The 13,439-nt window shown below is 45.6% G+C and overlaps 1 protein-coding gene across 1 annotated transcript; it reads left to right on the forward strand.

The window, feature by feature from the left end:
• The first annotated feature begins 571 nt into the window (after positions 1-571).
• Positions 572-13,177, forward strand: LOC146171724 (BTB/POZ domain-containing protein 6-A-like). The gene is made up of 3 exons (XM_084586329.1): positions 572-834; positions 9,796-10,383; positions 13,087-13,177. The coding sequence occupies exons 1-3, from the start codon at positions 572-574 to the stop codon at positions 13,175-13,177; spliced, it is 942 nt and encodes a 313-aa protein (XP_084442455.1).
• The last annotated feature ends 262 nt before the right edge of the window (positions 13,178-13,439 follow it).

The following is a 13,439-nucleotide window of genomic DNA, read 5'->3' on the forward strand; positions in this document are numbered from 1 at the left end:
AAAAAAAAAAAAAGAAATCGAATATCTAAGACATCAGTAGCACTGTAACGTGCAGGTTCACCCCCCAGGCATATGAGGCAGCCAGAGATACTACAGGCTTTCTTGTGGTTATCTTTTTCTTTTCCTTTTATTGTTGGTAAACTGCTGTATGGAAACGGGTGATTCTTGCAATAAAATCTCAGTTGTTAGTACCGCTGTGTCCTGTCTTGTTTTCAGTGTTTCTGTTGTCCTGTCTTCCCGCGCTTATCCTACAGCAAATTAAACCTCATCCCCGCAATTGAAGGATATTGGGATCAAGGATTTAGTTCCCATGGTTAATGTAAACCTTACAAAACGTAATTAGGCGGGAAGTTTTACAGCAGTACGAAATATTTAAAAGCTGAGGGCGTTTTCAGATGTTCTCTATTCGAGCAACGTGTTTGTATCTCTGACAGAATACTAAAACGGATAGAATTCTCAATAGGTTCGACAGAACTGGTTTGTCTATATAAGCTGAGCTTCAAAGTGATTAGGCATACTGTAGGTTTGGGCATATTTATAGGGAGAACGAGCTATTGGCGTTATGTCTATAATGACTTGCGATAAACTGCTAACATATTACCTTCACTTTCAGTACTCTTTGACAAAGTTTCTGCAAACAGAGGACCTTACCGACATGGAGATTGTCGTTGATAGTGAGCGGTTTCCTAACACCCGGATGTCAATCAAGGTCCACCGGTTGATCTTAGCACTGCACAATGAAGTGTTCAGGGCCATGTTTTACGGAGACTTCGCCAAGGAGCAATGTGTGCTCATCACCGACTTGCACCCGGCGGGGGTTCTCGGTCTTATCCGGTGAGTGCACTAAAACGGTTTGAACAGCCTATTCATTCTTTTCTCAATTGCCCATGCGCAGTTGTTTTCAGGAATAAACTGTTCTTATGATTCCGGGCTAGGCAAACATCCCATGATCATGCCTCTAAAGTTCCTTGCTGCTGCTCCTGGTGGTTATCTCTTATATGAAATTGATCACACCGTTGTCTGTAATAGCACTGGCGACGTGCACGAAAAAAACAACAACTAAAGAATGCTTACGGCATCGGGCCTTTCATCAGCACGAGATGATTCACACAATAAATCGCAGAATTCTGGCAGTGGTAAAGTTCATTTGGGACTGTGCCTTTGATGGTTATGAGTTATTCAAGGCCAATTGTTAAAATAATCAATATCGGCATTACTGCGTATGTTCCGAGATCTTGGTTCACTCACCGCAGTTTGCGTTTCTTGCGTCTGGGAAATATTGTGTAGCGACGGTGTCACAAACCCCCGCCTTTGCGGTCAAAAGAGGCGCGGGATCCCCTTTACGTTAACCCGTCGTCTCTCTATGAGGTGTGAGAACACATTTAAAAGTTAGGCCGGTCAACCAGTGAAGTACGTGTGTCGGTGTGCGATAAAGGAATAAGTTCAAAAAAGGTCACTTTTTGTTACAAACAATTGAATGTTTATAATTAGTAGTCCAAATTACACTACATAATAATAGAGTACAGTAAAAAAAATAAAACGCCACAAGATATTGACAAACGATGAATAGGTAAATGACAAGAGGAAAACCCGACAATGAACAAAACGCTGCGACAAAAATAAGACTACAAAGATAATAAAGCAAGTATTTCAGATATAATAAGTATGGGAAATTAAAAGTCACACAGAAACCACAGCTTAAAATAGTACTAAGTCAGGTAAAGATTAACAAAAGCGAAAATAATGGTCGGTTAAACAGTCTGTGGCAAAAGGAATTCTCACGGCTTTCTTGTTAGTTGAGTTGTCGAAGGCTGAGTTGATCGGTAACGGCGGCCACCCGGAAGTCTGAATCTTCCTAGAGCGGACTGGCGCGGGCGTGCTGCTGTATGCGTTTTTATGCTCTCGGCTGTCTACGCAGCGCCCGCGTCAAGGACGCGCGGTCGCTGCCCCATCGGTTTGTCGAATCTTGCTCAGAGGAGCAGCGAGGCCCCGTGAGTTTCGCTCTCTCTCTGAGGTAGAAGGTCCCGCAACTTCCGCTGTATAAGTGAGTCAGCTTGTGAGATTTCCCCCCACTGAAGAATGTTGCCTCGAAATATTCTAGACATCCACAAAGCCGAGAACGACGTTATTGCGCTCCGCAGAGGGGTGTAAGTAGATTGGGTCCGTTCGATGCACTAAGATCGTTCGTCACTCACTACGGTTCATGACGCGCACCATATACGCACTGATCAGAACCCACACAGCACCACAACACTCTTCAGTCATCTCACATGTCACAAGCCACGGATCATTGATAACAATCAACTAGACAGGCATATCATGTCGATTTCCATCACACGATCAGTACACTGCAGCTAGGCAGTAGTAGAAGCTTAACAACTATTCCAGCCGGCTCATGCAATCTGCTCCCACGTTCTCGCTGCCTTTAATATACCCGACATGGAAATTGTATTCCTGAAGCTTAATACTCCAGCGAAGGACGCGGCTGTTCGCAGATTTTGTTTCTTGACTTTAAAGGCTGGTGGTCCGTCTGAACGAGAAATCTTCTCCCGTAAAGGAAGACTTGAAATTTCTCGATTCCCCAGACGAGTGCTAAAGCCTCTTTCTCAGTGATTGAATAGGCTACCTCTCGAGGGAGCAACTTGCGGCTCGCATAGGCAACAGTGGGTGCAGGATTTCGTCATGCGATTGAAGCAGAACGGCCCCAACACCTCTGTCAGAAGCATCCGTTCGCAGGGCGAATTCCCTGTCAAAATCTGCAAGTTTCAGAATCGGTGCCTCAGCAAGTTTTTCCCGCAAGCTCATGAAAGCCACTTCTTGCTCGGGGCACTAGCTCACAACTGAAGGCTGACCCTTACGTGTTAGATCTGTCAGATGACAGGTCAGGTCAGCATAGTTCGGATTGAAATCACGGTAGTAACCCGTGAGTCCCAAGAAGGATCGGATCTGCCTCTTTGTTGTCGAACGTGAAGCTTTTGTATCTTCTGTAGGGTCTTGGTGACTGGCGACAACTCTCCGGACGTAATTTGGTGGCCCAGGAACGCGACAGTTTCCATTTTGATCTCGCATTTGAGCGGTTTGATGGTGAGACCAGCCACTTTGATTCGGGCAAAGACCTCGTACAATGTTTGGCGATGCTGTTTCTGTGTCGCACTGGCAGTGAGTATATCGTCGAAGTAGTACTCCTACGCCACGTCGCCAATATCGGCCAAGATGCTCCGCATCATCTTCGTAAAAATGGCTGGCGCCGTCTAAATACCGAAGGGCATATATCAAAATTGAAAGCGCCCCATGCCAACCGCGAAAGCAGTCATCGCCTTTGAATCGGTTGACAACGGCACTTGCCAATATCCCTTGGATAAGCCCAGCTTGGAAAAGAATTTCGTGCGGCTTAAGGTCGCACGCACGTGGTAAGGGCTCTGCGTCGTCTGAGATGACCTCGTTTAGCTTCCGAAAGTCAATGCATAGCCGATGCGTCCCGTCCGGCTTGCGTACGGCGATTACAGGAGAGTTGTAGGGCGACTCCGATGGCTCAAGTGATTTCTAATCGGAGCACGTCGTCCACTTTTGATGCAATTGCCTGTCTCAAAGCGTATGGTTGCGGATATTGTTTTACATTTATCGGCCTATCGCTCTGTAACTTCAGTTGGCACTCGATCATCGTGGTCTTTCCCGGAAGGTCTGAAAGTATACCTTCGTACTGTTGCAGAAGTTCCTTGGTTTCGTTCTGCTCTACATTGGTCAGTCTCTCGAAAATGTGTATATCCCTGATAGACTGCGTCTGGGAGGGCTTAGGAAGCTCTGTCTCTCCAGCGTCTCTGTCTTCTGCCGAAATTACTGCATCGACAGCTGCCACGATTGTGTCGTCTTTCCTTTGCTGGTATGTCCTGAGCATGTTGATATGGAATATTTTTGTGGCATGGCCAAAATCCAATTTAATAATCGACATCGCCCCTGCGGATGATGACCGAAAAAGGACCTTTCCATTGAATGAGCAGCCTATTGTGCTCTGGGAAGAAGAATAAGAACGTGCTCTCCCGGTTTGAGTTAGCGTTTGCGGCTCTTGATGTTGTAGTAGCGGCTGTAACGCTCTCCTGTGCGCTTCAGCTCTTCGTGGGCAAGTTTATAGGCATTCTCCTGTCGGTTTCGTAGAGCAAGCACATAGTACCACATACCACTTATGTAGTTCTCAACTCGTCACGGATGGGTGCATTAGTCCAAAGCTCTCTAAGTACAGCCAGAGGTCTATGCACATTTCGCCCATATAAAAGTTTGAATGAGGAAAAGCCGAGGCTTTCTTGGATACCTCCCTGTATGCGAACAGGAGTGGAGCCAGGTAGCAATCCCAGTAGGTCGGTCTCTCTTGACACATGCGCTTGAGCACTTGTTCAAACGTGCCGTTAAACCGTTCGACTAGGCCGTTCGCTATTGGGTGGTAGGGAGAAGTATGCAGCTGTTTTACTGACAATAGACGGCTAACCTCTTTCGTTACTTCGGACGTAAAATTAGTGCACCGGTCACTGAGGACCTCTCTGGGCACTCCTACACGGGAAAACATTTCGACAAGTGCTTCGGCTACCCTTTCGGTCTCGATGCTAAGAAGTGCGACTGCATCAGGGTACCGAGTGGCATAGTTCACCATGGTCAAGATGTACCGAGTGCCTTGAGCGGACTTCGGGTTGAGTGGGCCAGCAATATTGATCGCCACCCTCTGAAACGGGGTCGCAATGACGGGCACTCGGACCAAAGGCGCTCGTGTGATGTGACCCTTCGGAGTTGTTCGTTGGCACAGATCGCAAGAGGCAATGAACCGCTTAGCGTCAGCTTGCATTGCGTGCCAGAAGAATTCTGTTTGAAGCTTCAGTAAGGTTTTCTTCGTGCCTTGGTGGCCTCCCATTAACCTATCATGTGCCAGCTTGAGAATAGCTGATCTGCACTTTTGGGGCACAACAACTTGAGTGTACTCGGCGACGTATTTCCTTTGAAGGAAGCAGTTAGCAATAAAAAACTGGGGGCTACTCTTTTCCTTCTTCGCTTGTGGCAGGTCCACGCGATCGAAGCACGAGCGTAGGGTCGCGTTATTCTCTTGCTCTTGAACCAACTCTTCGCGGCATACACTACGGAGGCCTTGCAGGACTTTAAGCTTTTTCAGAATTTTATCCTTGCTCGCCTGAGCTCTAGTCTCTACCGGACAGTGGCATCCGAAATGGGTGCGGTGGTCTCGGTGTAAGGCGCTAACTCTTCAACTTTTACTTGACTGGACTTCGTAGTCTCGCTTTCTATTGTCTTGTGCCAGTTTGGATCGGGGTCGTCTGCTGTCCTAGCACCTTCCACATTTTCCAGCACCAAATTGTACAAGGGATTCTCCATACACTTATCCAGAAGTCGTCCCTTAAAGTATGGGGTGGACCCCAGATTCTGGGAGCATTAGGACCGAGTGATCAAGAAAGTAAACTTGAGACTTCATATCGGTGATATCTTACTTCCGTACTAGGTCCTTCTTTACCACCACCGTGTTGCAGCCTGTGTCTCTTAGGACTCAAACTGTCTGGCCCCCAATCATTCCGGCTACGACAGGTAAGCATTCCCTGACTGCGCATTCCTTATTGGTGAAACCAGCGTGGGTGACGGGGATCTTTCCTGCGTCATTAAGTTCTAGGTATTCATTCACAATGCATACTTCTTTTCTTCTCTTTCTCTTCTTCTCTTCTTTTGGTGCTCTTTCTTCTCTGTGTTTTGGTGCTCCATTTGACCAGTATCTCGAGCTTGGATGACCTGGCTTTCCGCATTTGTGGCATTTCTTGGGCGGTCCCGATCCGTCGGAGGGGGAGGCCCGGCAATTTTCGGGACGGTGTCCCGTGCGTGAACAAATAAAACATATCTTTTCATCGCGGCTCTTTTCGTCCGACGATTGAAGCAGCGTTCCCTTTCTCTGGGTAGTCTTGGAGATGGCGTTTTCTGCCTTTTCTTTCGGGCTGCTTTGCTTTCCGAAGTTTGAGCAGCCATGGGCCTTCACATACTTCTCTGCCCTTGCTACTCTTTCCGTGAAGGATGTGTCCTTCTATTCTTTCAAAAATATTTGTAGCGGAGTGGCGCAGTTAGACAGGAACAGTTTCTTTAAAATCAGGTCAAAGAGATCTGCGTACTTTTTCTTTGTGTCCGACAGCTCTATCCATCTGTCTAGGAAGTTCTGTAGATAGGTCACGAACTGTGAACACTTTTCCTCGTTCCGGGGACTAGCAGACCTGAATTTTTCTCTGAACCCTTCCTCGTGTCATACGGAAGCGAATCATGAGTGCCTGCCGGAGTTTGTTGTTGTCCAAGCACTCGGATTCAGACATGCGAATGAAAACGCTGAGCGCTTTGCCGCTTAAACACAGACTAAGGGTTGTAGCCCACTGATCGCGAGGTCAACTCTGACTCTCAGCGACCCGCTCGAAACGCATGAGGTAAGCATCAAGGTCATCCTTGCCCTCATTGAAAACCGGCGTGAGTTTGTGCGCGCTTATGAGTTGGGGATGAGCAACTTGACCGTCTCCCGTTTCTGACCTTCTCTCTCCGGTGTTATTAGCGTCAGTTGCCGGATTATTCGGTAGATTTCTCCATCTCCGCCATCCGGAGTTTGTCTTTCTGTGACTCTAGTTCCTTTTCTTTCTCCATCTCCGCCATTCGGAGTTTAGATTCTAGTTCTGCTTCCTCTTTCCTTCGCGCCCGTTCCTCATTGCGTTCCTCTCTGCGACGAGCTCGCTCCTGATCTACCCATTTGAGCAGCTCTTGATCCTCAAAGCCAAAAGTTCGGCCATACTCAATAAGTCGTTTTAACTCTGCTTCAGCCATCTTAGGGGAGAAGCGTTATGCAGTGATAGGACACAACACTAAAAAGAAAATTGCACCTATTCCACTCTCTCTCACCGACACTTCGTTGACCCGTCCTGTTCACGGACGCCAATTATGTCACAAACCACCGCCTTTGCTGTCAAAAGAGGCGCGGGATCCCCTTTACAGTGACCCGTCGTCCCTCTATAAGGTTTGAGAACGCATTTAAAAGTTAGGCCGGTCAACCCATCAAGTATATGCGTCGGTGTGTGATTGAAGATTAAGTTCAAATAGGTCACTTTCTTTTACAAACATATGAATGTTTATAAATAGTAGTCCAAATTACACTGCATAATAATAGAGAACAATAAAAAATAAAACGCTATAACAACATATTAATAAAAGATGACTAATTAATTGACAAGAGGAAAAATCCGACAATGAACAAAACGCTGCTATTAAAAGAAGACTATAAAGATAACAAAGCAAGTGTTCTACATATAATACGTATGGGCAAAAGTATTCTAGATATAATAGGTATGGGCAAAAGTCACATAGAAAACACAACAAAAAATATTACTAAGCCAGATAAAGGCTAACAAAAGCGAAAATAATGTTAGATTAAATAACAGTTTGTGGCGAAATGGAATTCTCACGGTTTTCTTGCGAGTTGAGGGGTCGAAGGCTGGGTTGCTCGGTAGCGGAGGCCGTACAGATGAGGAGAACGATGCGTCGATCGTGGGCCCGGTTTAACACAAGACGATTCCCCTGAGCAGCGGCGAGAGAGGACCGAAAGACTGAATCTTCCTAGAGCGCACTGGCGCGGGCGTTGTGCGGTCTGTTATATTATGCACTCGGCTTGTGCGCAGCGCCTGCGTAAAGGACGCGCGATCGCTGCCCCTGCCGGCGTGTTGAATCCTGCTCAGAGGAGCGGCGGGGTCCCGTGAGTTTCCCTCTATATCTGAGGCAGAAGCTCCCGCAACTTCCGCTGTATAATATGTGAGGCAGCTTGTGACAGACGCATGATCGAGGCTTAATCTTGTATCTGCTGGGACGTGAAAACACCTACGGGTAACGTCTACCGAAAAAAGATTAACTAGTTTGTAATAATACCCCCTAATAAGACACATTTTAGGTCAGAGACTGAGTTCCTGATGTTAGTGTTTGAGGGACATGACCGACATTGACGGGACGAGAGATTACCGTCTTCTATCCAAAGCTGAAGGAAGGTTCTTTAAGTGAAAATCCAGTGTTTTTGTTCATCATTTCGAGTTATTGACAACATTACTTTTCTTGATGTGTCTTGACATCGACAAAAAAGTTTTCAGGCCTTCCAATGAAACTACATTTAAAATAAAAAAATAAATAAATAAATAACCCGCAGATCAAAACAGAAACTGATTTCATGCCCAGAAATGATGTTCCTGTTGCCGAAACGACGAGCACTCATAGGCTCGTTAGATGGTGAAAAGAACCTATGGAAACCATGATGCAGTATATAAAATTTCTGAGATAGCCTAAGTAAGCCATGCCTTAAAATTCTATGATCATGCGGGAAGTGCGCAGTAACGCGTGTATAACGCTTTTGACGGCGCACAGCATTTGCCGCAGAAATCGTCGGAAACGGAGGCCAGGAAACTGCAGTATTGAAATCGATTTGTGCGCGAATGATTTGTCGTACGGCGCTCAAATTTTGTAGAATGCGTCAGAGCGGAGAGGGTAACCTACAGTAAACATTTTACCGCAATACGCGAAAGTCGAAAAATCTTCGGAGTTGCCCTAAGAAGTGCACATATTCAAGCAACACGGTGCTAACGGGAACTTTTGTGCTGCGAATAATTAAGATAATATTTTTGTGGAACACAATACTTCTGATTCACCGTGAGAATTCTGGCTGTTTTCTTCGTAATTAGTACAATAATTAAGGACTAAGAATTTGTGCACATATTCAGGCAACACAGTGATAACGGGAACGTTTGCGCTGTGAATAATTCAGATATAATATTTTTGTGGAACACAATATTTCTGATTCACCGTGAGAAAGTCGGCTGTTTTCTTCGTAATTAGTACGATAATTAAGGACTAACAATTTGTTTTGAAATAGAAATTACGCCTAGGTTTTGCATACACGAGATGCTGAGCCATAGAGGATTAGACTGGTATTCACAAATTATTTTCGTGCTTCTCAATGGAGGCGAAAAACTTGGCGCCCGTGTGCATTGCGATGTCAGTGCATGTTAAAGAAGCCCAGGGGGTCGAAATTTCCGGAGCCTTCCAGTAGACGTCGCCCACAGCCTGAATCGCTCTAGAACGTTCAACCTCGAAAGCAAGCAACCAACAAATTATTTTTTTTTTAATTTAACCTGGAAAAATGTATTGCATTGCTCGAAATGGCGACTAGACATGATATAGATTTTAAGTAAAATTATTCACGCATATTTTGGGTCCAGTGATATGCAAATAAATTTATTCCCATTGGACGATGCACCATTTGATATTCCTATGAATTAACACATGATACAAAAGCCCTTAACTCGCTGTACCCTTGTATGATTGTGTTGTAGGCTGTCATATTGTGCTAGACTGTAACAGCTTACAATGAGCAGCTCCCTAGAGTAGGAGCACCTAATAAGAAATTTAGCTTTTCCACATTAAAAAATTCGTTAATTGAAAATCGGAAGTATTTATCTGATGGCTGGCATATACCTTTCCTCCAACAGCCTCCAGGAAGCAGCTTAGCTGATTGTAGAAATAGCGTTTTAATTTCTGCATTTACATTGCTCTCTAATGACGGCTTGACAGTTTTTCCGATAACAATTGTTGTTTAGTATACGAAATCTTGGCACCAATCGCAGGATGCCAATTACAGAATGCTTATAGCTTTCCTAACTTAATTGCAAATTAGAATTTTAATAAATAGCCGAATGCTCGCGCGTATTCTCTCCGTAATTAGTCTTTGGAAATTGTGTTTCACTGCAGGTACTTCTACAGCGGCCATCTCTATGTGAAAAACGCGCTCCAGGCTGTCTACGTTCGCAGCGCGGCCATTAAGTACCTGGAACAGGAACTCGCAGAAAAGTGTGTCGATTACGCAATGCTCAGAATGACGGTGGCGGACGTGTGCCCCCTGATCGATTACTTTCTTATAACGGGCGAAGATAACAAAGATGGGATTCTTTCCAAAGCGATGGATCTCCTCCGTGAGGACAGCTTATCCGTGCTTTCCTCGAAAAGCCTGGAATCCTGCTTGGAAGAGACGGTTCATCGCGTCGTCGACGCAGCTGTGAGAGTGCCCGAAATTTCCGTTCTTCAGGCAGTGTTCGCGTGGTCCAAGGAGCAGTGCCTTCGGAGAGGAGCGAACGGTGAAGATGCGAATATACGGGAAATAATGCGGCCGTTTTTTCCTAAACTGCGCTTCCTAGCGATTACGGCAAAGGAGTTTGCATCTGGACCCAACCAGTGGGGCATCCTGGACGACCAGGAGGCGCGTGCGTTCTTGAGCAACATTGCGGACTATGGTTCGATGCCTTTGCCCGACGGGTTTTGTAAGATCCGCCAGCCGCGTGGGTATACTCAGCGTCAATAGTGCTGCACTGCTCTAGGGTGCCACTTTTACGCCTTTTTAGATTTTTGGAACAAGAGCTGTTTCCTTTTGGCGCCTTTACCTATATATGCTTCGCGTTCACAACGTCATAATTAGCTTCTATTATTCAAGTTTTGTGCTGTATTCTTTGACGCCCACAAGAAAAGCATGAGGCCATTATTGACTTGTTCATATTATATTCCTGTATCTGTTCGCAGAATTTCCCCACACACAAAAAAAAAAAGGACTGCCAGATACACACTGTTTTTTCTTCTCCAGTATTGACATAATAAATTTTTTCCCAATGGTGAAAATTATTTCTTTTTGAGAAATGTGGTGCCGAGTCAAAGGAAGGCTCAAAGTGTGACGTTAACGGAATTTTTAACAAAATGAAAATGCTATCAATGCCACATAGATTGCCTATCGAAAACGATGCTGCCATTAGGATGATGATGATGATGATGATGAACTGGTTTTTTTGGCGCAAGGGCATCTTAGGCCAAAGAGCGCCAAACGCAGGGTGAAGTGTCAACTGAAGTTAATAAAATGTCCGATGTGTGGTGTTTATGATGAACTTAAAAACGGTGGTGTATAGGGCCTAAAAGTTATTTCGGAGTGTATAGTCTAAAAACAGTGGTGTATAGGGCCTAAAACATTGAATTTTCGATGTATAGTGGTCCGAGTAAAAAGAAAAAGAAAGCTATCTAAGTAAAAGAAACGGGCTTACGCCCACGTTGATGAATAATTCCGTATAAAAAGCCTACTTTAAATAAATATTTAAAAACTCTATCTAAAGGGAACATTGGATCATCACCAAGAAAGATGGACGGATGTGTGGGTATATGCTGCTTGTGTAATTCGGGAAAATGATGTCTCCTTTGCGGTTGAAGTCTTGGACATTGAATTAGAACATGGATGACTGTTAGTCGGTCTCCGCATCTCGGGCAATGTGGTGCAGGAGAGTTTGTTAAAAGGTATGAATGTGTTGTGTATGTGTGACCTATCCTCAGTCTGCACAGAGCTATTTCTTTGAATCTGTTTCGTTTTTCTGTAGTGTACCTGCCTATTGTTGGTTTTATTGTGTGTAGTTTATTTTCAGTTGCTGTGTCCCACTCCTCTTGCCATTGTTGTTTAATCATGTTTTTGATGTGTGTCTTGAGGTCCTGATATGATATGTCGTCAATGTCTGTAGTGTCTCGAAGGGCAGCTGATGCAGCAAGCCTATCAGCTGCCTCGTTACCTGGTATACAGCGGTACTGCCATTAGGAGAAACACACAACTTGGAGTTCGGAATAAAACTACGGCTGTCTTCCAAAGGGAATCGAGCGAAAGCCTTAATTCAGATAGTTATATATGCTTGCGATTAAGAAAACAGGGGACGAATCCGTTTTCCTTACCTGGTGAATTACTTTAGGTCAGTCGTTATACACATTTCAATTGCATAAGTGTGGCTTCATTGCAACTCAGGAAACCTCACTCAGACAAGCCTTCGGAGTGCCATTCTCTTCTAAGAAAATTAACTCTGCGGCAGTCGTCAGGCTTTAAAAAGCCTACCAAGCAATCACGGCTGTTGCTTCCAGTGAACACCTGTGCATGAATCCCACAATGTGCTGCATATCAAATGATGAGTGTAAGTTGCGCAAGGAGCAACTGAACAGTGGTGCACTCGGTTGTTTGTGTTCGTTCCACAGCCGACTGTGGGCTCGTATTTAGAAGGCATATACAGCAAGAAACTTCCACTGCTGGCTGGCTGGGAGGCATTCTCGTATGGCACACAGAAGCTTGACCGGTATTCGCCGCGGTCAGTATTTCGCAGCCACTATTCGATACGGCCGCATGATCGAACAAACTGATCGGCCACTAGAGCAGGTGCAACCTGCTCCCTGCATTTCGGTTGACTGGTAGCTAGGGACCAAGTTTCCACACTCAAATTTCTGAGTTGCTGTAGGACTTTAGGGTGGAGCTCGACTCACCAAGGCCTTTGGTCGGTTAGTCGTAATTTTCATAGCCGGGTCTATCAAGTGTTGACTCAGACCGATGCATGTGGTTGTCGCGGCACGACAACGGATTTAGGGCTATTGTAGTGAACCATACCCCGTGAAAACCTTTCTTGGCAATAAGAGCAAGGCCCCAGGTGCAGGGCATCTGCACACGTCTCCTTCCGCAACTACGTTCGGTCGGCGGACGTACACTGAGTCTCGTTTTCAATGCGGTTTCGATTTTGTTTCCGCGCCAAAAAAAAAACAAAACAAAAAAACAAAAAAAAAACAATGCCTTCGATAGCTTATTTCTCGGAATTTAAGGTGTTTTTTCCCCCGCTTACTGAGGCTCCTGCGGGCTTAGTAGCTGTCGCTACTGACGAGTAGATATATAAAAAACTGCAAAAAAAATGATCCTAAACTGGTTCTGAAGCTCTCGATGATTTATTGCAGACAGAAGTGAAAACAAAAGCATTACCTTCATACGCAGTATCGTAGATGTGGGTTGGTCGAAGAAGAAAACTCGGGTAAACTTAAATGATTTACCGGCTACACGATATGAAGAAAACTGCACAAAATCACACCGACGACCGTTTTAAAACGTTCGGCATCTTGCCCCCTGCAAGCCACTGTCTCTGGACGCTTGGCTGAGTGCCACTCCCGAGGCCTTCATTTGCTTCCTTTTTCTTTTTGCCTCTGTCGTACTAGGAGGCCCCCAACTTGCGTGCGCTCTAACAGGAATCCTGGTCGACTCATCGGCGGCGCCAGCTTGCTGCCCCTTGTCTGTTCGGACGTCTAGGAGGTTGGACGTCCGCGCGCGCGCACACACACACACACACACACACACACACACACACACACACACACACACACACACACACACACACACACACACACGCACGCACACACACACACACACACACACACACACACACACACACACACACACACACACACACACACACACACACACACACACACACACACACACACACACACACACACACACACACACACACACACACACACGCACACACACACACACACACACATGCGAGCGG

This window comes from Amblyomma maculatum, unplaced genomic scaffold, assembly GCF_055883805.1.
Source record: "Amblyomma maculatum isolate TAMU_Amacu unplaced genomic scaffold, ASM5588380v1 scaffold_18, whole genome shotgun sequence".
Lineage (NCBI taxonomy): Eukaryota > Metazoa > Arthropoda > Arachnida > Ixodida > Ixodidae > Amblyomma > Amblyomma maculatum.

Bases quoted from the DNA above. Each gene is read 5' to 3' on its own strand.
- LOC146171724 (XM_084586329.1), top strand. From the start codon at position 572: ATGACTTGCGATAAACTGCTAACATATTACCTTCACTTTCAGTACTCT. The intron at 835-9,795 runs GTGAGTGCACTA...GTTTCACTGCAG, and splicing joins GGGGTTCTCGGTCTTATCCG to GTACTTCTACAGCGGCCATC. The intron at 10,384-13,086 runs GTATACTCAGCG...CTGTCGTACTAG, and splicing joins AAGATCCGCCAGCCGCGTGG to GAGGCCCCCAACTTGCGTGC.